The 26,831-nt window shown below is 42.4% G+C and overlaps 1 protein-coding gene across 3 annotated transcripts in view; it reads left to right on the top strand.

Moving 5' to 3' along the window:
• Large1 (LARGE xylosyl- and glucuronyltransferase 1) overlaps positions 1-26,831 on the top strand; it is a 535,843-nt gene that overhangs the window by 469,270 nt on the left and 39,742 nt on the right. For 2 of the 3 annotated variants that reach the window (XM_059264258.1, XM_059264259.1), the window contains exon 10: positions 7,896-8,051. In XM_059264258.1, the coding sequence (XP_059120241.1) occupies positions 7,896-8,051 (156 nt within the window). Of the gene's footprint in view, positions 1-7,895; positions 8,052-18,277; positions 18,565-26,831 lie in introns of those variants that run through there. The other variant, XM_059264260.1, reaches the window with a different exon arrangement.

The raw sequence follows: 26,831 nt of genomic DNA, 5'->3' as shown, positions 1-26,831 counted from the left end.
TGCTCCCCGACACATACACACTTTTTCTGTCAATTGGAAGCTACTTTTCCATTTTTTTTAGTAGACTACAAAATAATGGGTTTTGTTGTAACATTTTAATACATATATATTGAAAGGATAGATATCAGCTCAAAACACCCCAAGACTAAGTTGTCATCACAAATGATTTATTTGCTACAGAAGGACAAGGGGGGGGGGACAAGAAACAAAGACAGGAGATAAAGGACAGGAGAGTAGGGAAGGGAACAATGGAGAGGGGAAAGAGGTATTTGTCTGTGGTTGGGGGTGGGGGGTGGGGTGAGGACGAAAGACTGCCTCTGGCTAGAGAGGAGACAGATATAGCCCATCTGAAAATGGCAGTTTATAAAGGTAAAAGGAGAAACCCCTTGTTAGGATGAGGTGTTTAATTTTAGTTGGGCATGTTAATTAGGTGAGCCAAAGTAGGTTTTTGATTGCTGGTCTTCAGTATTTCAATAGCTGAACCTTGGTAGTAAGCCTCAGGAGGAGGAAGTGGCCAAATAAGGGAATATACTTGGTGGCTGTTTTTTAGCAAGGCAGAGGGAATGAGGGAGAAGGGCAAGGCCTGCCAGAGCCATGTTTGCCTTGCTAGGGCTAGCTAGAGTCCCTTCATATATCAATGTACTTTGCTCATATCCTCCACTCATTACCCTCTCTTATCCTTTATCCTTGCTCATCCTCTTCAACTCCCAAAGTCTGTTCTGAGGGCATACATACTCTTTTTTTTCTAAATGCAGGTGTAGATTCTGCATTTTAGAGAAAGCAGTGATGTTTTCCTGCGTTTGGCTTATTTCATTTACTGTGATAATCTCCAGTTTCACTCGTTTTCCTGAAAGTGACATAATTTCATTCTTCATTATAGCAGATTAATACTCGTGTGTGTGTGTGTGTGTGTGTGTGTGTGTGTGTGTGTGTGTGTGTCTTACTTTCATTTTCCTTTCATCTGCTGATGAGCATCTGGGCTCCTGCCTGTTATGTTAATCTCTATCAGAAGTGTCTGTCTTCCTGAACAGCTTCTCAGCTGATCTGTCTGTGAGACTTAGCCTTATGGAAGCCCCAGCCTAGCTTCTCTGAGCTGTATGGTCTATCCTGCTGTTCCCATGTCCAGTGGCCACTAATTCCTCCTTCCTCCATAAAGAGACCATTCTCATTAGGCCATCGTACTGGAAAGTCTCAACCAGATTTACTTTGTGACTGCACACATGCAGCATGTCTTTGTGTGAGTCCTTCAAAGACACAAAACCAAAAGGAAGAAAGAATCGGGGGACTGGCTTACAACCTTTATGAAGACTGAGAATGACAATAGGCTACATGTAAGGTAGTCAACCTGTGATGCTGGTGGCATGGCTCAGGTCAAGTTGGATGCCCTTAGTACCAAATAAGCTGATAGTGTAACTCTCAGTTAGAGACCAATGATCCAAGAACACAAGTTTCCTGGCAAAAGCCCTAGCATCTCAATGTCAAAGAGCCTGAAGTTCTAAATTTGAAGAGAAAGAAAAGAAAATGGTATCACAACTCCAGGAGAGGGGAGGCCCAGAGCTAACTGGATGGTGTCATCCATACTGAGGATGGGTCTTAACCACCCAGTCAGCCAGCTCATATGCCACTCTCCTCTAGAAACAGACACACTAGAAATAAGCACTTGCTATATCTCTAGGTAATCCTTCATGCATACCACCACGTGATCTAAAATTCATCATCACCATGTCCATCACTACAGCACTCCTGACCTAGACTACAGATCTACAAGGGAGTTTAAGTTAGTCCCAGTTGCAGATGAGCTGTATCAATGACATTTGACATGTTGGTGCAGTTCACACAGCAGATGAGAGTGGACTGTGTCTGGTATGTAGGCCAATTCACTCTCACACTTCTACCATGAATCTTAATCCTGAATATGACAAGAAGAAAGGACTTGTGAAAATATTGCCCTTCTCTTTCAAATGCTAGCAAGTAGGTAACAGAGGGAGTTTAAACTGCTTCACAGAAAAAAAAAGATGACAAGCTAGTTGGCCCTCAGACAATGAAAAGGGGGCTGTGTTTCTGCATTCTAAAGCCTACATTGATGGGGCTTTTATAACTCACTTACTGTAGACATACAGCATGTGCAGATTATTGAGAATGTCACCACCATGATTTCCATTCTCAAACCAAAGGCCAGCTATTGAATACTAACTATCCCAGGGTCTGTGGCAATTGAGAAGAATAAGTTATGTTCCCTGCTAGTGTAGATGTTCACTTTCTAGCACTGCCAGGTGCAGGCATGTAAATAAATAATTATAGGAGCATGCAACAAGTTCTCCAATAGAGTAAACCGCAAATATGTGGAACACTGAGAAAGGACCAGCATCTGTCTCCAGTGTTGCTTATGAAAGCTCATAATAATAATCAGAAAGCTGAATTTGCAGTGGTTTAAAATGAAGAATTGGAGTTTTCCCTTAAAAGTTATGGAGCATGCAGTTGTAGACATTGGTTCAAAGATCAGCCTTGTGTTGGCCTGTCCATCATGGTCATAGATTAACTGTCATAGTTCCAGGTATTACATTTCTGTTCCTGACAGAAAGTGGGTAGAATGGGAAGATATCACCACTTTAATCTTAACCTTTAGGAGAACAAATGCTTCCACATATAACCAAGTAAGCGATAGTGGGTCTTATGTACACTCATAGCTGCAAGAGTGTTCAGGAAATCAAAGTCTGGGATCAGCCATAATTATCTTAAATCTTAAATGGCTCATTATCTTTTCACAGTATCTAGAGCATTGTGTTCTATAAGGAATGGAGAATGGAATAGAGAGGGAGACATGCTATGAGGCAACCCTCTGCCAGGAATACTCACAGAAAGTCTTACAGAAGAATGCACCTAGGCTAACTCTTGAAAGACAACAGACAGACACATAATACAGGAGAAAGAAGGATATTCTTAGGAGAGACAATTATTTGAAAAGTCACAAAGTCATGAGAAATAAGGTGAAAAAACACCAGGATGCATATTGGTTGAAGACTGGGTGGGAATTGTAAGTGTGAGCCAGTGGCAACAAGCTTACTGGCTGGTAAGGAGTATAGCTGTGAGCCACCTTCTTCCTGTGGGCAGAAGGCTCAACTAGTGTATCAAGAAGTCCTCAGTTACTTGCAAGCCCAGGTCTACCCCAAGGGTAGGAAAGTTTCACCTCTAGCCCCCTCATCTTCTGTAAATATAATGTTCATTTCTAGAAAGAAAAAGATTTCACAATTGCAGATAAAGGGGAATAAAGAGCAGACATTCCTTGTTTCTCTCTCTACTTGAATTCCAATGTTGCCTATCCTGATTTCTGACCAGATAGGGAAGAACAATTATCTAAATTTCCATACCTGAATGGGATATATGTTAGTTACTTTTCTCATTAGTGTGACAAAAATATCTGACAAGTTACTTAAGAAAGGAGAAATTTATTTTGTCTCCATGGCAAAGAAGGTGTAGTGGCAGGAGTATAAGGCAGTTGGTCACATTGTATCTGCAGTCAGGAAGCAGAGATGGATAATACTGGTGCTTAGCTCCCTTTTCCATTTTACTCAATCCTGGACTCCAGGGTAGGTCTTCCCACTTCAGTTAATTCTCACTGGCATGTTCAGAGAATTGTCTCCTATATGATTCTAGATCCTGTCAAGTTGACACACAGAGCATGATAAGAATGTCAGTTGTCTTTTATAGGTATATAAGAACAAATGAGTTATAACAAGTGAAGTGTTTGGCACACAGCAAGTATTGAATCATGTGAACAGCAAACTATTATAATCATTATCATTATCAGTATTATTATGACTGCAATGTTAATGTACCTCAGAAATGAGAATGAGTTATGGCAGGTTCTCATCACAGACCTTGCCGATCCAAACAACTCTGTTCACCAGCTTAACACAAAAACCTATTTGGGTCATATTCTTCAATCTCAGTCTCAGATGTTGCAGCCTTCAAGCCAGCAGTGATAGGTGATTCTATCCTTCAAGAGGCCAAGAAATGTCATTCTTCACCAAGCAGAGAGCCATGATTAAAAACATCAGCAACTGAACCATGAGTCAGTATTTTACAGTCATGAATGTGGCTTAGTAGAGGAACAGTAACCCATAGCTTGCTATGCCACTCTGTCTCTAGTTTCTTATCAAAGTAGCTCTGTGGGGAGGGGTCATTAAAACTCTCTTTGAAGTCACATGTCATGCTTGTAAGTTAGAATGGATGATAATTCGATATTCATCTCTTTCTCCGAATTCTAACTTCTAGACAGATGTATAAAATTGTATATACAGCTTTTCATTCACAGCCCCTCAACCAGTGCTTGACACAAAATCACAGCTGATTTTGATATATGTTGAATGAATGAATGAATGATGTAGTCCTAAGAAAATACATTAGAGCAAAACACCTGATCAAAGCACACTTGTTTTGTTTTCTAACCATTGATTAGCTTGGCGATCTTGGGCCAGTCTCAACCTCAGATTCACTGTCTGTGAAAGGCATTGGGTCAACCCTGTGAACTTCTTTGTCGGGCTCACTGGTCCTCGTCCTGCACTTAAGGAAACTTAGGTTTCAGGAAAGGAATGGAGTTGATGGTAATAGCTATTGCAGTCAAAAACAGACTGCAGCCAAGCTGAGGGCCATAGTACTTGTGGCTGTACTATTTCCAGTTATGGGTGGAAGTCAGGAAATGCAGCTTAAATCATACACACTTCCTATTATCCAACAGTGGCATGAAAGAGGGGGAGAAACACTTTGTTGAGTAGTATACAGCCAGAGTCAAAGGAAGTCACCAATAAACACCGTCAAAGGAAAGGACAGAAGGAGCCAGGCTATCTTGGCCTGTGTCCAAAGAACAAGCTCTGGACCCTGATACAGACTTTCTATGGTCAGACCTCAGCCTACAGAGGAAACCAGGAAGTAGCTGAGCTGCAATGCCTTTCTGTGCTCAAAATCATTGGGCAGTTTACAACCAAGCAACATTTATTTGTCTTCGTTCTGGAGACTTCCAAGGTCTAAGATGGGGGAGATCCAGCGTCTGGTAAGGTCCCACTTCCTGGTTCATAGATAGTACTTTCTGGATGTGTCTGCATATGGTAGAGTTGAGGCTGCCCTTGGGTCTCTTAGATAAAGACCCTGCTGCCTTCCATAACCTAAGTACCTCAAAGGCCCTGTCTCCTAATGCCATTATTTTGGAGATTAGGTGAATTTTAACATGATTCTGGATGAATAGGAGCATATAGGCCCCATTATCTAATGATAATACTCTTTTACACCCCAAGAGTGAGGGTACTGGGGACTACAGAAGAGAAAGTTGGAGCTGTCTTTTTTCTTCTGCCATCAAAGCAAGGAAAATGAAGTTGTAACAACCTAGCTTCTCCTGTTCTCTGGAGTGAAGAAGGAAGGCTTGGCATTCCTACCTTCACTAACCAGATGCCTTGGGGAGGTGCCTTCAACTGGTTAACCCTCTCTGTCTCTTGTTAGAGTGATTGAGGGAGTCTAGAGAGTCAATTGTCCTATTTGTTTAATGCTTATATAACAGTGTACCTAAGACTAGGGGCTTTATTGGAGATCCATTTTCTACTATTCAAAAACCTTGGTAGCCCAAGGTTGAGGTACCTGCCTCGTGCCAAGGCCATCATGCTTCATCAATCCAGGGAAGAGGCAGAAATGTAGTAGACAGAAAAAGGGAGGAAGGAGGCAAACTCCTTTATCAGATGTCCACCCCTCCATAAAGGCATTTGCCCTCCTACTTTAATTCCCTCTTAAAGAGCCTGTGTCTTAAGCTGTTAACAGATAGACTTTGGGAAATGCTTTTAAAATACAGCACCAGCAAATGCAAACCTGTTGATGAGCCCTTAAGAGACAGCTCTATTACACAGACACATTGTAGCACTCAGCACAGGCTCCCTCTTCTCCTTACAGGTGTCCCTCAGAGACTCCTGTGGGTCTAGTTCTTATTCTTACTCCAAGCTGAGGATTGGTCTTTCTTGGCATCTTCTGTAAACACTGGGAATGTGACCAGTGATGGTGGCTATCACCAGTGGAGCAGCCCCTTTGGAGCCAGGCCTTCCCCGATTCTGCTGTCCTTTAGCATATTAACTCCTCCTGAGCCCATCCTCTCTATCTTCTTTAGCCCTCCTGTTGACATCTGCAGACACCTTTACCCATCAGTAACTTCATCCTTATAGGACCTCTGCAGCCCTTGCTTCCTTTGCTAGGCTCCATATCCAGCTCTGAGACAGCAAAACATAGTGGTTAGTCAAGCCTCTGAGGTGAGTCACAAGGTGCCAAGCACAATTTTGTGAAACCATGGGAAAACAATCTTCTGGAGCCTGCCTTCCCTTCCTGGACGGGGTACCTATCACAGTGATGCCCCATGGACTTTTTTTATTTAAAAAAATTTCAAATTATTCATTGCTAGTAGTCACAACATAACTTATAAGTAGTAAGAGCTACTTATAAAAACAAATAAATACAAATAAATATTAACAATCAAGTATTTAGAATAATTTTAGGGCTTATTATACTCTAAATATTCACTTTTCTCAATTTTCCCTTTTTTATTTTTTCTTTTCAAGCAAGTCAGAAAATATATGCCCTATGCCTTAGTTCTCATCTGGAAATCACAGCAATGTTCCCAGCTTTGATTTTGCTCTGCTCACCTTACCAGGCACATCTTTACACACAGTGATGGCCCTAAAACCTAGTCTGTCATTTTGCTCTCTCTTAAGAACCTGTAGTGGCCAAGATCTGAGTTCCAAATGTTGGCTTCTCAGGTGTAGGAGATCAGCCCAGCTGGGTTTCTTCCATGCCCCACCCCATGCTTCAACATGACCACATGCCTCACATTAGCTCATCTCTCCCAGGAACCATGTTCCTCTCCTCTGAGCCCCAACATAGGCATTTTCCATCATGCTTCTATTGGATATTTCAGAGATATCTCTCTTCCATGCTTTTCCCTTCACTGTGCCTTCTAACTACCTATTGGTGGGCCATGAATATTCTATGGGCAGTTCCCAGGGTCATGTGCCTTAAGACATCTCTCAATCTGGCAAACTGAAGATGCTAAGGAACCCAACATTTTTGTGAGTGCTTACCCAATGCCAGATTTGCACATTCATGTGTTTACTATTATAGCAGTTCTATGAGACTCACTCAATTTTGGCATAAGACAATGACCACACTTTTAAACAGGGAGTTTACTGTTTAGTAGTGGTAACCAGGCATAAAATATAGATGTGGCCCTGAAATAAAACTTAAGTTAGAAATTGCAGGAGACAGTTAACAATGTGGTCCTTGAGGAGCAGAGAGAAGAAGTGGAAAAATTCAAACTCATACCCTTGAGGGCACCAATGTCAGAGGCAGCTGCTCTGGACAGAGAAGCAGGGACCATGGAGCTTATTGTGAGTGTTGAGAAATCTGTGACATGGATTTCTGAAAGGAAGGAAGTACCAATGGTGATGGAGAAGGAGGCCAAGTGATGTTCTCAGTACCAGGAACCTCCAGGGAGGAGCTATGTTTGCCACTCCTAGGCCCCAAGTGTCCTTCTCCTAAACAGTCTGCATCACCAAGCAGTTTCTGGTCGAAGGGTCCCAGCCTCTGCATTGCAGAGCTGGAGGATCCCAGAGATGAAAGTCTAGTAACGGCACATGCAGGAACTGTGGATGCTCCTGTGACACAGAGAATAAGGGAACTTCCCCACGATTAAGTGACAGCTTAGAACAGAGGCAAGATTTGATCCATTACTAGCACTGGTTCCCTACCACTCTGCCAAAAATGTAGATGAATGAGTGAGTGAGTGAACTACAGACACAGGGATCATACTTCATCCAGTCTGTGTTGTGTGGCCCTCGCAATCTGACAGCCTCTTTGCCACCCTTCAGGTCATCCACTGGAACTCCCCTAAGAAGCTCCGAGTGAAGAACAAACATGTGGAATTCTTCCGCAACCTCTACCTGACTTTCCTGGAGTATGATGGCAACCTCCTACGGCGGGAGCTGTTTGGCTGCCCCAGCGAGACTGATGTCAACAGTGAAAATGTGAGTGTTCAACAGATAGTGGGAGAGATTGGCCACATTCTCATTTGTCTGTTTTGGGTTCTTGTTGGGTTCTGCAGTCAGCTCAGGTCTGGACCTTGAGGTCCAGACACACCTTACCTACCATGGAATCCATGACCCAATAGAGCAATGGTCAGATCATCTGGTCACTTCCTGTGGAGCAATGTGAACTTGGAAGGAGACATTAGCTCAGCGAATGGGTCAAAGTGAGTTTCAGAACAAGCCATCAGATTTGCATTGTCTGCCTCATGGCCAGGAAACTCCCAAGTTTGTGATAGTGAAGGCATCCATATAGGACACATGATTCATTGGTTGGAACCTAGGTACTTCCACAGGTACTGGCTCCTTCCTATTGGTTTGGGCAAGGAAAGTGTTGAGTGAAGAGTTCCTGGAATAGCTGAAGATATTGGGTGTTTTTGTTGTTATTGTTATTTCCTATTCTTTCATATGCTGTAGCTCATTTTTGTTCATTGAGTCCTTCTTTTACTATTGAAAAGTTCAAGGAGAGAAATTAGGCAAGTTGCCCATGGTAACAGAGCAAGCAATTATGCTAGCTATGACCAACACTAAATTCTTAAGAATATAAGAAAAGAGTTAGCCAGGCGGTGGTGGCGCATGCCTTTAATCCCAGCACTTGGGAGGCAGAGGCAGGAGGATCTCTGTGAGTTCGAGGCCAGCCTGGTCTACAGAGCAAGATCCAGGAAAGGTACAAAGCTACACAGAGAAACCCTGACTCAAAAAACCAAAAAAAAGAAAAGAAAAGAACATGGTAGCCACAGGCAACATAGAATAGAATAGAATAGAATCAAGCTGACCTGAGTTTAACTATATTACCTTTGTTGACACAAAAACCACAGGTCTCGTCTTAAAGGGAATAAAATATAGTTTATTCTTGAGCCATTTTTAGTGTCATGGCCCAAGAACACAGATTTAGGTCACCCCAAATTCCGTGTTCCAATGTGGAAGCAGTTTTATGAAGTTTTATAAATTCGCAGAACAAAAATAATCATAAATCAAGACAAGTTTAAAATATACTGGTGGGTACTTCAGAGGCAGGTACAGCAAGATGGGGGAAGATGCTCTCTTAGCTTTTGGGTTGGTGGAAGCTAGTAATATGCTAAGTTAATAGATTATGAAGGGTTTTTATCTATTAGTCACAAGATCTTATTTCTTAGGGGTAGGCAAGGAATGGCTGTCCTGGAGAGCTAGAACTAGCCCAAGATAAGGTAGTTAGCCTCAAGTGCAGTCAACATCCCAGTCTCTCCATAGTCTGAAACTCTCATCAATCAGTCTCTGCAAGCAAAGCTTCTTTCCTGGAGTTTTTGTTCAGACCTTTTCATTTCTACCTATGTGACCTCAAACGAGATACCCTGTGTCTCTGTATCTCCGTTTGCTTTGTTGCAAAATGAGTAAGAAATGGCATGTATGCTTCCCAGCTCAGCATCTGTATATTAGATTCTAGGAAAATACATGCTACTTTGTCTCTTGTGTCCTCACTATCAGATAAAGAAGAAATTGTTTTATTCCTTCAGTATAGAAACACATGTTTCCTCTCATTCTGAGCACTGAGACAGGTGAAGAGGGACTGGTGAGATGGCTCAGTGGTTGAGTGTACTGGCTGCACTTCCAGAGGATGCATTCAGCTTCCAGCACTCACATGGCAGCTCATCACCATATATAACTCCAATTTCAAGGAATCTGATGCCCCCCTATGGCTTCTATGCCACTATAGGCATGTGGTTGGTACACATACATATATGTAGGCAAACACTCGTACATTTAAAATGAAAATAAATCAATCTGTTAAGACAGGCAATGGAAGGAAAGAAGGAAGGAACAATGGTCTCTCCCTCAGGAGATAACTACCCAAGCTATGAGTAAAAATGATTAGCTAATAGTCAGTGCTACATAGCAATGACCAGTGAGATTCTTTCTTTGGGGAGAAACAAGCTTGAGATGAGGAGGTAACATTGACACTGAAACCTGACTGACAAGAAAGCCAGGTGTAGTCAAGCAAGGGAGATACATTCCAGGTAGAAAATGTACCTGGTGCAAAGGTACAGAGGCAGGACCAGTTTGAAGAACAGGGTAGGGACTAGTGGTTGGGAGAGAGAAGACACAGCAGGTAATAATAACCAGATGGAAGGACATGTGAGCTTACAAACAGTCCTTTGTAAACTAAGGACAAAGTGTCTGAATCTAGAATTTCCTTCTGAGACTGGCAAGGCTTTTATTGCTATCTTAAATGTTTTGAGCTGTCTTAGAATCCCCTTGGAAGGTCATGAGACCTTCTTGGCCTTTGATGGAGTAACTGATCACAATACCACTACTACCTTTGGAATCACACTGAAGTTGCTACTTGCTCCAGCTCTTCTCCTTGTCCTCCTAGACTCCTTCTCAGTGTCTACAGTTCACTGCTGGCAGCAGAGAAGGGAAGCCAGAAAGCACTTGAGTCTCTCGGGCTCTGAGAAGCACTGACTGTTTCCATTCACCCCATTTCCCCTAGCTTTTCTCTTTGCTTAAATCAGAGTTTGTTCTCACCACTGATGGTTGAGTGCCTGCTTGGAGTTTTCTCCCAAATGCCCAGTGTAAACTCGCTTTTCCATCATTTTCCCGCTGTGGCTGTCTACCCATCATCTGCATCCCTGATTTCTCAGTGTTAACTTTAAGTACTTCAAAGCCTGTCAGCCTCCTCCTTTCCCTGAATCCAGAGGATGTAGCAGTCACTTTCTGCCCTTCTCAGAACCTGGAACTGTGCTTGATTGTTCATTATGTATATGCAAATGCAAGCCATAGTCCAAGGGCTTGGCAGTGCCCTAATATGGACATCAGACGCTGAGCCATATGCAAGCTGCCACTTAATAACTCCTGCTGAAGCAGAGAGAACAGGCTTTCCAGGCCTGAGGGTGCCCTGCTCTAAGCATTGAGCACCCCAGCCTCTCCCCACCAAGTGCCATGTACCAGCCACACCCCCCATTGGTCTTATATGTGTGCTTTCCACCACCTAGAATACGTTGTCTCTGCCTGGCATGTTTAAATTTTCTCATTTAAATGGCGACCCAGAGTAACCCCTTAAGTCAAATTCTGTGATCTATCTCATTTTCTTTCCATCAGAGAATTCACTGCTATCTGCAATCACATAGACTGCTTTTTTCCTAGTTTTTTCCCCCCACCACCCAAAATATAAGGAAGGTGTCTAGGTTGGAGACTTTGAACCATTCTCCTCTCAAATCCACTCCTAGAACAGAACCAGGCATATGATGAATGCTCACAGAATGAACCTAGTAAACAATTATAGAGAGAATAAAACACCAAGTAAAAGGAAAGGCAGGCAAGTGAAGAGGCAGGGGCAGAAAACAGTGTGATGTTGGCTTCTGTTTGATAGTATTTTATACTGCAAGCTACAGCACAAGGGCTTTGGCTGGGTTGGGAGTTTGGGCTAGAGCCTATTGATTTTGTAGGCATGGTCACATTTACGTTTGAGAGAAGTCAATGCAGAGAACAAAATAAAAGAGACAAGACTAGAAACAGGAAAGCCATTTAGAGACTATGTTCTAGTCCAGGTAAATAGGGGATAATGGGGTTGAACTTGGCCAGGAGCAGCAGGAATATAGAGCTCAGCTGGAATGATTTGTAGATTCTAAGGACAGAGGAAAAGGTATAGCTAGCACTCATGAAGGCAGCAGGGTCCTATACCCTGCCTTACAGATAACTTTGTTGGCTAAATTGCAGGCTGAACCATCCAGCAGAGACAGAGGCTACATGCGGAGATAGACAGTCTGTGGACATGGCACTCCTAGTGGCCTAGCTCTATGGGAAGTCCACTACCTGGGCAAGGGTGAGGTCAAAACAAAGGCAAACAGAGTCACATCCAGGGTCCTGTCCAAAGATGATGCTTTGAACTCTAGGAAGAGGCCATCAGAGCTGACACAGTGCACAGATGGCTGTGAGTCTGAAGGAAGCAGTCAAGATCCTCTTCACTTGACCCTGATGGGAACGGGTTCCATGGCAGACAATACAAGCCTCAAGACTTAATCCTCTACCCAGCAGATGCTCACTGAGTTGCCAGATACAGGGCTAGCGATGGGACAAGATGCTCTTAAGATTTCACAGTGCTTGTCTCCTAGGGAATGCAGACAGGCATGAAGGTATTATAGGGTGGCAAGTGCCAGCATAGTGGTAGTGCTTTGAGAGTACACTGGGCAAGAGTGTACTTAGTCACTTGACTAAGAGAGAGAATTTCAGTGAGAGAGATGTACTGAAGGAAGATTTTTTTTTAAATATATTTTCCCACAATATTTGGAATTGAACCTAAAGTATCATGCATTATAGGCAGACACTCTATGACTACACCCCTAATCTCTTTGTTTTTCTAAGTTTGGCTTTCATTTTATTTTAAGATGAAAGTTTTGCTAGCTTTCCCAGACTGGCCTCATGCTCACTCTGTAGTCCAGACTAGAACTAAATATGTGATCCTTCTGCTCCCCCAAGTGTTAGGATTGCAGGCCTGCAGCTCAATATGTGACCAGGAGCTTAGATCTGAAGGCTGCATAAGTAGGAATGTGGAGTCTACAGTGTGGACTATATGGGAAGAAGCAGTGGAGAACAGGCAGACACAGGTTATAAAGGATGCCATTTTCATGCCTGCTCAGCTGTTTCTTCAGTGGTGGTAGTGAGTGATGGTGATGATGAGTGTGTGAAACATCTAGAGATTAGAAACCTTCATTTAATAGACACATGACCTCAGCAAAATCCCATAAATGCTCTTAGCCTCTGGATTTACCATCTGATCATTGGGGACAGGGATGTCTTCCTGAGTGTTTCCTGGCACAACATCCAAAGAGAAGGTCTTGCTTTCAGAAACACTGCATGCATTGGGATTTAACTTTTGTCTGAAGGTGATTGTCATTTCCTGACTAGGATCAGGTTTAATTAATACTTCTAATGGGGGAATGGCTGAGAAACAAACCTGTGGAGTCCCTTAGAAATCTATCTATAAAGAGTACGTACAAGTTGCCACTTTTGCTGTAGGTCAGGCAATCCTCCTGAGTAAGAGATTCACAGCAGGAAGTATGGGCCATTTGGTTCTTCCTGATGCTGAAACCTGATAATAATAATGAGGAGGAGGAGGGGGGGGAGGAAGAGGAAGAGGAGAACAATAACAAGAATATAGTTAAGGATGTCTTAGTAAAGCAACTTAGGGAGGAAAGAGTATATTTGGCTTATACTTCCTTATCATTCACTGTTCATTATCAAAAGCAGGGTAGGACTCAAGTAGGGTAGGAACCTCAGGGTAGGAGCTAATGCAGAGGCCATGGAGGGGTGCTTCTTACTGGTTTGCTCCCCATGGCCTCCTCATCCTGCTTTCTTACAGAACCCAGAACCACTAGCCCAGAGGTGGCAGCCCTTCCCCATCTAACACTAATTAAGAAAATGCCCTACAGGTTTACCTAAAACCTGATCTTATGAAGGCACTTTCTCAAATGAAATTCCCTCATCTCAAATGACTCTACCTTGTGTCAAGTTGATATAAAACTAGCCAGCACAAGGAGTTTGTCTTAGTAGCAATAAACTGGGTAGGAGCAGAGCCTCCAGCCAAGGGACTGGCTATATGACAAAACAGTCAGATTTAGAAGAAAAGAGGCTCCACCAAGAATATTGAATGACAGCAGCTGGTGAGACACAACCACTGCTGCCCAATAGTTTGTCTGGGCATCTGTCTATGGAACCAGTGAATTCATCTACATAATGCAATATAATGCAGTGATTCCTAATATGCATGGCTATGGAGATGAGAATTCTTTACCTTACCATCTATCTCCCTCTTCCATAGCCACCTATTCCTCAGGCATATCCAGGAAACAAACCCTTATTGGTGGAAGTATTAAGGCAACTCCACTTAGCTAAAATGGAGGTTTATTTGGGGGTTTCACTTACAACAAGTTAAGGGGTAGGTTACAGGATCCAGGAAAGGTGAAGTGCAGCCCAGCGGTGTTCTCTGGAGAACTCTGTTTGGTCTACCATCCAACATCCAGGATTACCAGGAACCAAGAAAGCCGGTACATCCGGATCTCGGGTCTTAAGGGCTCCTGTCTGGGCCCCGCCTCAGGAGCAGGCCATAGGTAGGTGTGACAGTTGCCGGAAGCCTCAATGTGGGTAGTATTTCCAGGTCAAAGCTGGAACAGCTACCCACTACAAACCCTGATGCTCCATGGAACAAAGCTGATGAGAGTTACTGTTGTTCTCTGCCCACCTCCCTCAAAAGACAGGGAGCTCACCACCTCCAGGGCATATCCTCCACTGTAGGCCCTCACTAGATGAGAAACTCTGGCTCCTGTTAACTTGAAAACATCCTCTCTACAAAGAACCTATCAATCAGAGACCTATCCTCCAGAGCAGTGAAAACTCAGGGCAGTCTAGCCTTGAATTGGGCATAGCATGTCTTCCTGTTGTTTGTCAGTCTAGAACATGTAGCTCTTCCTAAGAACTGTACCATACAATAAGTCTCTCTTATCAAGAAGGCTTTGCTTCACCCAGGAGTTTGCTGATAAAAGAAGTTCACCTTTTAAAAATGCTTGAAATAGTCAGGTGTTACCAATTTAGATGGAACCCAATAAAGGGCATGCCTTTACTTTACTGACTAAAATAAACTGAAGCCAGTTTATACTTTTTGGTAACTCCATGGAGACTGAAGAGGACAGAGGGCTGGCCAGAGGAAGGATGCCATCTACTCGTTCAGAAAATGGCCTGGGACCATTGGCTGCTGATTTTGTACATTCTTTTCTGACAGCTGTCTCTTTTAGTTTATCAGCCTCAGGAACAGACCTGTCTAGGTTCACCTTCTTGGCAGCCAAAAAAACTATACATGAAAAGCCCTTTATTTCAGAGAGACCCATGGTAAAAGAGTTATCTGTTGTTAACAGCTAATTATGAAACCTATTGGACATCTGCAAAGAGAACAAAATACTAGACACCAATGACTTCAGAATTTGTATGCAATTATAGACAGCAGTCAGGACCTGCAAATCAAAGCTTTCTTATCCTGTGGCCACAGCAGACATCAATAATTGATAACAGCATCTCTACACTTGTTACCAGGGTGCATATACTTCCCACAGGAGCACTCTGGGTCATCAGTTTCTGTCTCCTAGAAGTGGTGTAAGTATGCAAGGCTGCTGGGCATCCTAAGACTGAATCTCTGTCATTATAACAGCTGTTTGTGCTCCACCAGGAGCTCTATCCACTTTCTGCTAGCCTTTGGAAGCTGAGGTTTCCTTCATGGAATGAAAGAGAAATATAGCTGTAATCTCCACGGTGAGAAGGAAAGCTTGTGAGGCATGTGTCACAGTAACAAGCACTCAGAAGACTGGAGTCATACAACTCCCAAATGATAAGACCAGAATTGTTACCAGGTCTACCTAACTCTAAAGCCCCATAGCAGGATGGTGCTACCCCATGGAGGTTGAGATAGCTACAGATTTAGACATGACATGATGATAAAAAGCCCCCACTTGTTTCCCTTAGTCTTTTTTACTCAGCCCCGCAAAACATTTGTTACTAGTTTCATTTTTAGAGAAGGAAATGGAGGCTTAGAGAGTTAAAATCACAGAAGAGAGTGATGGCAGACTGAGAGCTGATATCAAGCTCTCATCTGTATCAGTCACTGTCCCTTCAGCTGTTAAAAATACCCCTCAATCAACACTCCTCCCTAGCATGACCCTCTCTTCCATGACCCCTTTCTATTTTTCTTCATAGCACTTATACCAATTAATATACAGTCAAGACATCTGTGTGTGTGCACACACGCGTGTGTGTCTCTGTGTGTGTGCACATGTGTACAGCACCAAGGTGTCAACATTGGTGTGTCCTCCACTATTGCTCCCAATTTATCTTTTGAGATAGTCTGTCATTGAGCTTGGTGCTCACCAATTAGATGCAGTGGGAAGACAGTAAGCTTCAGGGACCCACCTGCCTCTACCTTCTAGTACTAGAATTAGAAACATATATAATTATGCCTGACTTTTTTTTAATGTTGGCACTGAGGATTTGAATTTAGGTCCTCAGGCTTACATTGTATGGGAAAAGAATAATTTGGGGGTCACACAAAGAAAAAGCACAAAGCAAAAGAAACTTGGCAAGGAGGTTTCTTTTGGCAAAAGAAGAGGTTCACCTTGATCCAGACCAGGCTAGCAAGCACACCAAGGCAGGTCAGTAAGTTTTCATTATAATAAAGGTGGTGGCTGGGACTCATCCCATTAGTGAGTGCTCAATCTTACAGTCTGACTCAGTTTTCTAATTGATGGGAAGGGAAAGGGTGTGAGAGAGTCAAATATCAAGAAATCTGTAGTCGGGCAAATAAGTACATTACAAGATGGAGGAGGTTTATGGAATATTGAGCCTTAGTGGGTGAGCTACCTTTAATAGAAAAAAGCATTTTTCGCAGTAGCAAGCACATTACCCCCTCCATTTCCCTAGCCCCAATTCATGATGTCAGTTTTGCTTTTTCTCCATCAGAATATCTGCATATATGGAAAGACTGCCTGCCACCTGGTTCTTAATTATTCTTGTTAACTATAAGAACTGCAACAGTTGTTTGCCTAAAATATGCATTTTCCAGAATGATTCTTGGGTATAGGATGAAGAAATCTAGCCCTAGACTAGACCTATGACTTGTGGTATGACTCCAGCTTTCTGTGAGCTTCTGTTTTCTCACCTGTAAAACAGTTATTAGTTTAATCCATGAAGGTCATGTTTAGAGGGTTAAAAGTTAAGGTGCCCAGTGTACCAACCACTACAGGAAGTTCTTGTTATGTGTGTTGTGAAAAGCTTATCTGAGACACCTTTCCTTCAACCCCCTCTGAGATCTCATATTATATCATCTCTGAAATGAGTAAGGCTTACAAGTTCAGGTCTTTTATGCTGTGAAGGTGATAGACTGGCCATCTGTGAAGCTCTGTTCCCTGATACTAAGCCCACTAGGAGAAAAAGACAGCAGCTTCACCATGGCTCTCTTAGAAGTTAAAAATAAGACACATATAAACAGATTCTTTAAACACTTTATGACATCATTCTGTACAGCACTACCAAGGAGCAGATGGCTTGTTTGGAAACATCTGTACCCCCAGAGAAACCCCAGAGGAAAGCCAAAATGTGCTATTGTACTCATAGACCAGCAGCATGCCACCAGCTTTTCAGTCACACAATTACAATTGAGCCCAACATGGACAGTGCCTGGAGCCCTAAAGATGGGCTGAGCATCACCAGTTACCCTCTGTGGACATGTTAATCTCCAAAGTCTTACAAATCACAGTGTGGCTAGGTGGATCAGGGGAAGAGATGAAAAGAATAGGAGCCTAGGATTAGAAGATTCTGTGGGCAGATATCTAGGTACAGGCTTGTCCTTTGTAGCTTGCTTCTTAGTTCCAGGTCAGCCCTACCTTGTACAGAGTCTACTTCCCCTGAGCCCCTGAGTTCTGGTCATGCCCATATATTCAGGTAGTTCTGTATCTTCTTATGAGACTGTGGGATTTAAGGTGACCTGTTTCAATTTTCTGTAACACCCTGTAAAATCGAATCAAGGATATGAACTTGATAGACTTTCAATGACAAAATAAGTTCAGGCAGTATAATGGCTAGTATTGTCAACTTGACAAAATCAAGAGTCACTTGGGAGATAGACCTTGCAGAATGCCTATGGGAGATTATCTTACTCTAAGGGAAGAAGACTCACCCTCTGTGAATGATGCCATTCCAAAGGTAGGGTATCTTGAACTCTGTAAGAGTGAGGAAATAAAGCTGAGCACTCATGAATTCATTGCTCTCTTTTGACTATGAACATAATGTGACCAGCTGTTTCAAGCTCTTGGTGACTTGACCATGATAAATTGTAACTTGAAAGTATGAGCTAAAATACACCCATTTTCCCTTAAGTGGCTTTTTATCAGAGGATTTTATAATAGCAACAGAAAAAACAAACGAACGAACAAAAAACAACTAAAAAAACTAAAATAGCCAGGTTGGCAGCTTATAATAATGTGCCACCAGCACTTGTTCCCCAAAATCAAGTTGTACTCATGATTACACTGACTTTCAGGCTGGGAAGCAGCATGGCAGAATGCTTGCCTAGCACCTAGGAGGCTCTGGGTTCCAATCCCAACACCACAACAAAAATAGAAATTGCTGACTTGCTTCTTTGCCTCTCCTTCTAGACTACAAGATCCATTGAAATGCAGAAACAAAGGCCTCGTGTTCATCTCTAACCTAGAAACTGATATGAAATAAGAGCCTGCTAATTGTGTCTGAGAAAAAGGATGTCATGCCTTTTTCTTTTCTGTCTCCTCCAAGCCTAGTCAGGGCCTGCAGAGAGAGCCCTTCTGAACATACTTGAATGTGGGCTCTTCCTCTCATGAAAGACTGAAAGTGGCTTCTTGTTTGGTCTCCTGAGTAAAAATGTCCAGAATACCTGGAACTTGTTGACTAATACACACAGCAGATAACCGTGAGTTAGTGATATTTCTTTTCTTGTCTGTGTGGTTCAACAAAACTTAACTACTTCATGGAAACCACAAGAAAGAAGAGCCTTGGATGAGATCTAAGGAGATGAATGTGGTGCCCCAGGCTCTCTGAGAAAATCTCTGGGGCAGCATCCCCCCTCTCACCCGACGTGTGCGTGTGTGTGTGTGTGTGTGCGTGCGCGTGCATGCTTGTGCAGGCCAGTGGCACACTCTGGATGTCCTTCTCTATTTCTCTCCACATTCATTTTTTGGAACAGAATGTCTCACTGGACCTGGAGTTTCAGGGGTCCACCTCTCTCATCCCTCAGCACTTGGGGCACAGATGGGCACAATCATTTCTGGGTTTTATGTAGGCGCTGGGTATCCAAACACAGGTTCATGTGCTGTGCTGTGAATGCTTTACTCACCGAGTTATCTACCAAGCCCTCCACATTTCCTCATTTTTAATCTGAGGGCAGCGGGACCAATCCTTACCACCTCATACAAATGTTAAGGGGAAACAAATAGTGGATATGAATTTCATTTAAAGACAATTTAAATTCAAAGTAATTTGAAAGCATGAGCGATATTCTTATTGTAAGCTTACCCACCAGCATTTTTATCTGTTGTTCCAAGACATCAGAAAGAAAAAACTCTGAAGTGGCCTCTGAGATTCCTTCTTTGGTCCATTGGACTTTGTCTTGATTACTTGCTAGTTAAGCAGGATGTTTTTGTTGGTTGTTTTTGCTCTTTTGTGGGGCCTGCCACCCAGCTCCCAAATAAATCACACGCAGAGGCTTGTTCTCAGTTAAGAATGCCCAGCCTTAGTTTGGCTTATTTCTAGCCAGCTTTTCTTAACTTTAAATTATCCCATCTACCTTTTGCCTCTGGGCTTATACCTTTTTCTTACTTTGGTATATCTTACTTTCACTCTTACTCCCTGGCTGGCTGGGTGGCTGGCCCCTAGCATCTTTTTCTCCTTTTCCTCTTCTTTCTTTGCTCCCAGATTTCTTTTTCTATTTATTTTTTCTGCCTAGCAGCACCACCTATCTTTTTCTTGCCTTGCTATTGGTCATTCAGCTCTCTATTAGACCGTCAGGAGTTTTAGACAGACAAAGTAACACAGCTTCACAGAGTTAAACAAATGTAACATAAAAGAATGCAACACATCTTTGCATCATTAAACAGATAGTTCACAGAGTAAAGATATGTAACACATCTTAAAATAATATTCCTACAACATGATATGCCTAGTAATGTAACACAAGCAACTATAACATGGTTCAATATCCTGAGCAGAAAAATCCAAGTGAGTTTTCATAATTGCCATATGGCTCTTCTTCAGGTTCAGAAGCAAAGCCCTTCTTGTCTTGTTTCTGCCCTCCATGGAACCCTGGATTCCTCTGGGGAACTCTTTTACTCTGGCTGTCAGCCAAGAAAAAGAACATAATATTTGTGTCTGAGACTCAAGTGCAAGCCTATCTGTCTAAATGCAAGGAGCTGAAAATATAGCCCAGCTGTGTTCCCAGAAAAAAAGAATGTGGGTATTGGTGAGCACAGAATGTCTCTGCTACTTAAGTAATGCATGCACTAAATCTTCTGTAGCTGTCTACGTCTGCTCACCACTTAAAAGCCAGTACTGGGAATAGAGGATTGGATAGAAATGCAATCTGGTTATTTGAGGGCTGGCCGTGGGAAAATGAAAATGAAGGAAGATAACCATCCTTAAAGTTCTATCTTGGGGAACTCTGGTACACAGAAGGGCTTTTGTAGATAGCAGATATAGTCTTCACCCAGGGCATGTCTGTGTCCCTTGACCTTGACCTCCTGGAAATAGTTACAAATAAATTACTTGCTGCAACTTATTTTTGGGTTTGTTACTGTTGTTATTGTTTATCTGGATGTCCTTCTCTATTACTCTCCACATTCATTTTTTGGAACAGAATGTCTCACTGGACATGGAGTTTCAGGGATCCACCTGTCTCGTCCCTCAGCACTGGGGGTCACAGATGGGCACAATCATTTCTGGATTTTATATGTTACTGTTGTTATTGTTCATAATAAAATTTTATGCACGAGTGCAGTATGTAAGTCTTACAGCTCTCTGGGGAAAGGTTCCCCCAATGAAAGTGTTACAGTGCTGCTGCTCTGGTGGCAGGGTGAGGGTGTTCCCCAGTTGCAAGTGTTACAGCTCTAAAGGACATGTGTCAGGAGCCAATGAATACCACAAAGTCACACCACACAACAAACTTCACACAAGAGATTTATTGGGATGGAAAAACCCAGGAGGGTGGCTGCTTCTGCTCAGGTGAGAAGCAGCAGAGGACTGAGCAGAAGACAGAGTTTATATAGAGTTTCTTGGGGTTGGGTGGGGGGAGGTTTTCCCGGGTGGTCTAGGATTGGAGGGATTTGTGGCCTAGTCTTGGGGCAAGCTATGGGACTGGTGGAATTCTGTGGCCTGATCTTGAAGCTCAGGGATTGATGATTTTGTTTTTGTTTTTTATATTGTTTTTGTTTTCTTGGCCCTGGTCTCTTGCTTGGGTTCAAGCCAGGGACAGTGTGTTCTTTCCTTGGCCCTAGACTTGGGGTCAAGTCAGGATCAGGGTATCCTTTCCCTTGGCCCTGGTCTCAGGGTCAAGTCAGGGTCAAGGTATTCTTTCCCTGGCTCTTTTACCCTGTGTAGTATATATCATTTCCATTCCTTTTCTTCCCTCCTACTGTCCTACTCACTCCCAAATTTATGATCTCTTCTTCTGTAGTTAGAATGGTGTGTGTGTGTGTGTGTGTGTTGCATACAAAACCTTCTAAGTCCGTATTTATTTTAGTATTGCTCATATGTACATGTATTTAGAGATGACCATTTAGATTAGATATGTTGTCATTATGCAGATCTTGTTTAGTTAACCATATTATTGAGATTTCATGGTTGCATACTTGCTGCAATTTAAACACCGTAATAATTCACATCCTTTGTATAAATTAATGCACAGAGTTAAAAAATAAGGACGTTCTGGTATTAGCTGAAGTCACCAGATATTCTGATATGTAAATTTATGTAAAGAATTTTTAACAGTTAACACCTTTATTATTTAAGCCCACTTTAAATTTTCTTTTTCTATTTAAGCCCACTTTAAATTTTCTTTTTCTTACAACATTGTCTCACTTTGTAGCCCAGACTGGCCTCAAACTTGAGATCCTCTCCCCTTACCCAGTATACCGTCAAGCCCAGCCCTGGTGTGGCTTTTCCTTATAATTTAGAATGCCTGGAAAATAAAGCCAGCATAACTCTGCGAAGGACAACTACCAGAGGAATGTCACTGTTACATAGCCACAGAACCATTTAGCTGGATGATAGAGCTAAAAACAAACAAACAAACAAACAAAAAACAAAAAACCTCAGAGACCACTGGTCTTGTCATGATAGTGACATGGTGACGACAAAAGCTCAAAGTAAATGTCCTTAGGTTCAGTCCTAGCTGCTTGGTTCACTGATCATGTAACCTTCAACACTTGGCTGAACCTGTCAGCTTGTAAAGCCTTCATCAAAAACACAGGACCGAAAGGTGGGGCTGATGTGAAGATTAAATGGGAGAACCTGCCAGACCAGCTACAAGTAACCTGCTGATTTTCCAAAGATAGTTTTTGAAGCCCAGACCCTTAGTTCTACTGTTGAATTGCAGCTTGTTTAAGGTCACATAGGAAATGAGGGTCAGGGTTATCTGGTTCTGGTTTCCAGATATCCCCATAATCTCACTCTGTTTCTTCACCCTGCTGTAAAGAGAAGTCCCTTTAGCCAGAGCTGGGAACACACTTCCACTGAACCTTCAGGCATGTCCAGCCATCATTTTAGGTAGCTCAAAGGCCAATCAAGACCATTGTCCTTAGCGATGGGAAGGCAGAAGAAGTGCAAACTGCTTAAAGGGTCATTTTCCCTTGAGTTAAATTCTGCCTGTGCCTCAGCTGGTTGCCCAAAGAAACAATTTAGCAAATGCATTTTGTCTCAGGAGAAATACATCTTTTTGTTTCTGTCACTCACTTGATTGGGGCCCTGTTTTCTTCTGTGGCTAGAAAACAGGGTGCAGTAGCCTTCAGGCCTGTTAATGAAAGCACTTCCTCCAGCCCAGTGTCTCCCTGGGGACATTGTCCTGTCCCTGGGTGAAGAAGACACTGTATTTAAGCAGCTGGTATCTTCCTCTTGAGACAACATGAGCCACACAGTCAGCAATAAGCCAGCCAACATTAAATTTGAAAAGGTAAGTAATGCAATCATAATCTCATTGTTTAAGTCTGTGCAACACTTTACACTTCACAAAGCACTCCTACATGCATTTGGGAAAATTGCAGAGAATTTGCTAATGACAGGAAGGTATATAGAAGCAATAAAATTTATCTTTGAATCCATCACTCACAGAAAAATCTTTGTTAACTTTGTAATGTTTCCCTTAACTGATTTTCTAGTGGATTTCATTTGTTTGTTTTTGCTGGGACCTTATTACATATACCTTTTTCTTTTCTTTTCCTTTCTTTTAATGGTAATGGCCTGCTTTGTTCAAGGCATATTATGTTTTCTGCCATACCATTTAAAGCTTACATCCATTCTGGGGAAGAAGTAATTGTGTAGTGTGAAGTGTTCCTGGCTGAAGGTCCAAAGGGGGAGCCTTAGTTTTCTCCTTTGAAGAAGAAATGTGTGCTAAGGGATTTAAAATGTCAGGCAGTGCACCCAAAGACATTAGCTTGGCACCCAACACACAGCACTGAGCAGGTGCTCTGTCCATATCAGTGTAGGTACATCCCATGGTAACGATCGTAAAGGTAATATTAACACTCAGTTGACATTGAGTACCCTGGAGTCTCACAGGCAGATGTGTCTTAGCATACCTGTGTGGCAGCAAGATGAGTCACAAACCACTGATACCATGAATTTCATAAAAGAGTACATATATACTCTATAACTGCAAGCCAGCCCTCCCTGCTAGAGCAAGCTACACCTTGGTAGTTTGGGGAGCACTTTCTTTGATGGCCACTCCCTTTTTAAAGCATGAAGTAGTCATTGATACCAACAGAGGCTTGTATACCTTATAAGGTGCTTGGGTTGTCCTGGGTTTAGGGGTTCTAATTTGAATGGGGTGTACAGCTCTTGCCTTTAGAATTCATTCTATGGGTACTTTAGAAAGTATCTCCTTGAGCCATTAACTTGATAATTCTTTTCCCTTGGTAAAGAGAAGTGAAACCCCCATACATAGCACTGCCTTGTCACTAATATCCTTGCCACATAGAGTAAGATACTTGTTTGAAAACTCATCAAAGGAAGATATGTGTCTCCACAAGCTCACATACAAACATCCATACATACCCTTCCCTTCCCTCCACAACAGCAGAAGTTATATGCCTTTGTCAGCACATTAAAGCCACAAAGTAAAACCAAGGAAGGAGAAAGCCAAACCCACTCCTTCAAAGAGTTTGCAAATGTTTCCTTTCTGAATGGGACTCTGTTCAACTACAGTGTGGAAGAGGGAGGGAAGGAAGGCATTAGTTGATAAAAGTTTTTTCCTGGGAGATGACATAATGGTTTCTAGGCATATTCTGGTTTCGTTTAGTTTTGTTTTTGTTTTTTCAAGATTTTTGTCTTTCAAGAATCAGGAAGAGGGACGGGAGAGATGGCTTCAGTTGTTAAGAAAAATGGAAGTTCTTCCTGAGGACCTAAGTTCAGTTACCAGCTCCCACATGGTAGTTCACAGTCTTCGGCAATTCCAGTTCCAGGGGGATCCAGTGCCCTCTCCTGGTCTCCACAGGAACTAAGCATTCATGCAAAGACATACATGCAGGCAAATGATTATACACTTGAAAAAGTAAAATAAAATTTTTAATTAAAAAATAATCAAGAGAACCAGGCTGGGGAGATGCCTCTGTTTTGGGATATTTGAACACTGTATGAAGATGTATTGCTGTGATTGGTTTAATAGAGAGCTGAATGGCCAATAGCTAGGCAGAAGGTATAGGTGGGGCTTCCAAGCAGAGAGAAAGGAAGAAAGAGATGAAAGAGTTGCAGAGAAGATGCCAACAAGACATGGAGGGAGTTGGACATACAGAATTAAGAAAAGGTAAAAAAACCACATGGTAAAACATAAATTAATAAAAGCAGGTTAATTTAAGTTATAAAAGCTAATGACAAGCCTAAGCTAAGACTGAGCTTTCATAAATAATATTAAGTCTCTGTGTCATTATTTGGGAGCTAGTGGGACAGAAAAAGAGTCCTTAGGGTGCTTGCAATACAAGCATGATGATCTGAGTTTGATTCAGTAGCCATGTAAAAAGCCAAGTGTGTGGCATACACTTTTAATCATAGTGCTAAGGAGGCAGAAACAGGCCAATAGCTTACTTGCTGACCTGCCTTTTAAAATCAGCAAACACCAGGTCTCAGTGAGAGACCTTACCTCAAAAATCATGGTTTAATTGCTCCTGAGGATATCTTCTACATGTGCATACACACACACACACACACACACACACACACACACACACACACACATACACACATGTATGTATGTATGTATGTATGTATGTATGTATGTATGTATGTATGTATGTATAAAATCAGGAGGACAGATGCCCTGACTCATCTAACTCCTGAACCTTCTCCCTAACCTAGGCTCTTGCCTGAAGTTGTCTTCAGGGGCTTAGCTTCTTTCCTAATGATGTTAACAGTTGATGTTGAATGAATCACCCCCTCACTCCAAGCACTGCACTCTGCACACGTAGCATCTCCCACCATCCCCTGTAGTTAACTTTGCTCCCCCCCCCCCCGAACTTATACTTGAGTTCAGAAAAGTTAATAAGAAGCCACCCACTCACCTTGGGATGGGGGAATCCAGCCAGTGACCATAGTCTCTGTACTGTATCAGAATCTTCACCTGAGAACAAACTAACATCTTCCCTAGAGAGTGATGGATACACATGGACCCAGGTGTGACCTGCCTAAGGGACCTCACAAATTTGAAACTGCTCTCTCAGCTGTTAAGTGAGGTTCACAAGGATCTACCCAAGAGTGTCCAGAAGAATATGAGTACCTGTGCAATTGAGCATCTGCTATGTGTTTGTTTACTCTCTAAAACTTGTTCAGAATTCAGATAGTGAAAATAATAATAATAATAATAATAATAATAGCTTCACAATAAACTAATTGATTACTTTCTATGAATATAATTAGAGGAAACAAAGGAAAATTGTAGGGCAGGCCATCACAGTGATGGTGTTCATTTTGTGCTTAGCAAACCTTTTTCATTCATGCAACCTGTAGCTATTGAGCATTTTGTTATGTTGTAAGGGATGTCTTTAAATAATTGCAGTTCGAATTGACAAGTACTTAATGGAGTTTGGGAGCAACTCTTCAAGTCTAGAGAGAAACTGAACAGCTGTCCTGAAGGGCCTTCAGTGGTTTTGCAGAAAAGGAACATTTATGCCACCTTGAAAGTAAAATAGAGTGTAGAAGACAGTCCAGTGAGGAAGGACTTTGCCAAGAGGGAAAAATGCCCAAGGAAGTCACAGAAAGGCAGGGGAAATCAAGTCTGAGAAGCACTAATGGAGATCCTGCAGAGAATTGAGGTGATGGGTAGGACAGCTGTCTGTGCTTGTCACCAGAGACATCTAGGTCTAATTTTGCATATCAGAAGGGTTCATGTGGTACATAGAATCATTGATGAAGTGTGAATTCCATTCCACCTCCTGATCTTATATTAGTTAGGTGGCCAGAAGTGTCTTGGGTCATTAGATCTCAGCTGACTGCCCAGTGAGGATTTGGAAATATGTGGCTGCATCTGCATTGTACAAGGCCACTTGGCGGACCTATGAGCATTTACCAAACAGGACTCAGGAGCTGAACTGTCCTTAGATTGGTCAGGCCCTATAATGAATACATGCCCCACATTAAGTGATAATAGCACACTATTTGTTGCCTATTTTTCACAACCTGTACCTCAGTGGTCTACAAGAAGTATTTATTAGAACAACTATGCTGAGATTAGCTGGGTTTGCTCACATGGTGTGAGCAACTGAGGAAAGTATACTGAGCACAGGTGTCTGTCCTCTCCCATCTGGCTCACCTGAGCATGGGCTCCCAGCTATAGTAGAGAACCACACATTGCCTCTTGGAGTCTAGCCTCAGAATAGGAGGATATTGCTTCCTCTGAATTTTAGCAACAAAAGCCTGTCCCAAGTTCAGCCTAGATTTCAAGGACAGAGAAACAGACTCACAGCTTTAGTAAGCACCACT

The sequence above is a fragment of the Peromyscus eremicus genome, chromosome 5, assembly GCF_949786415.1.
Source record: "Peromyscus eremicus chromosome 5, PerEre_H2_v1, whole genome shotgun sequence".
NCBI lineage: Eukaryota > Metazoa > Chordata > Mammalia > Rodentia > Cricetidae > Peromyscus > Peromyscus eremicus.
This window is presented reverse-complemented; position numbering and strand designations above follow the sequence as displayed.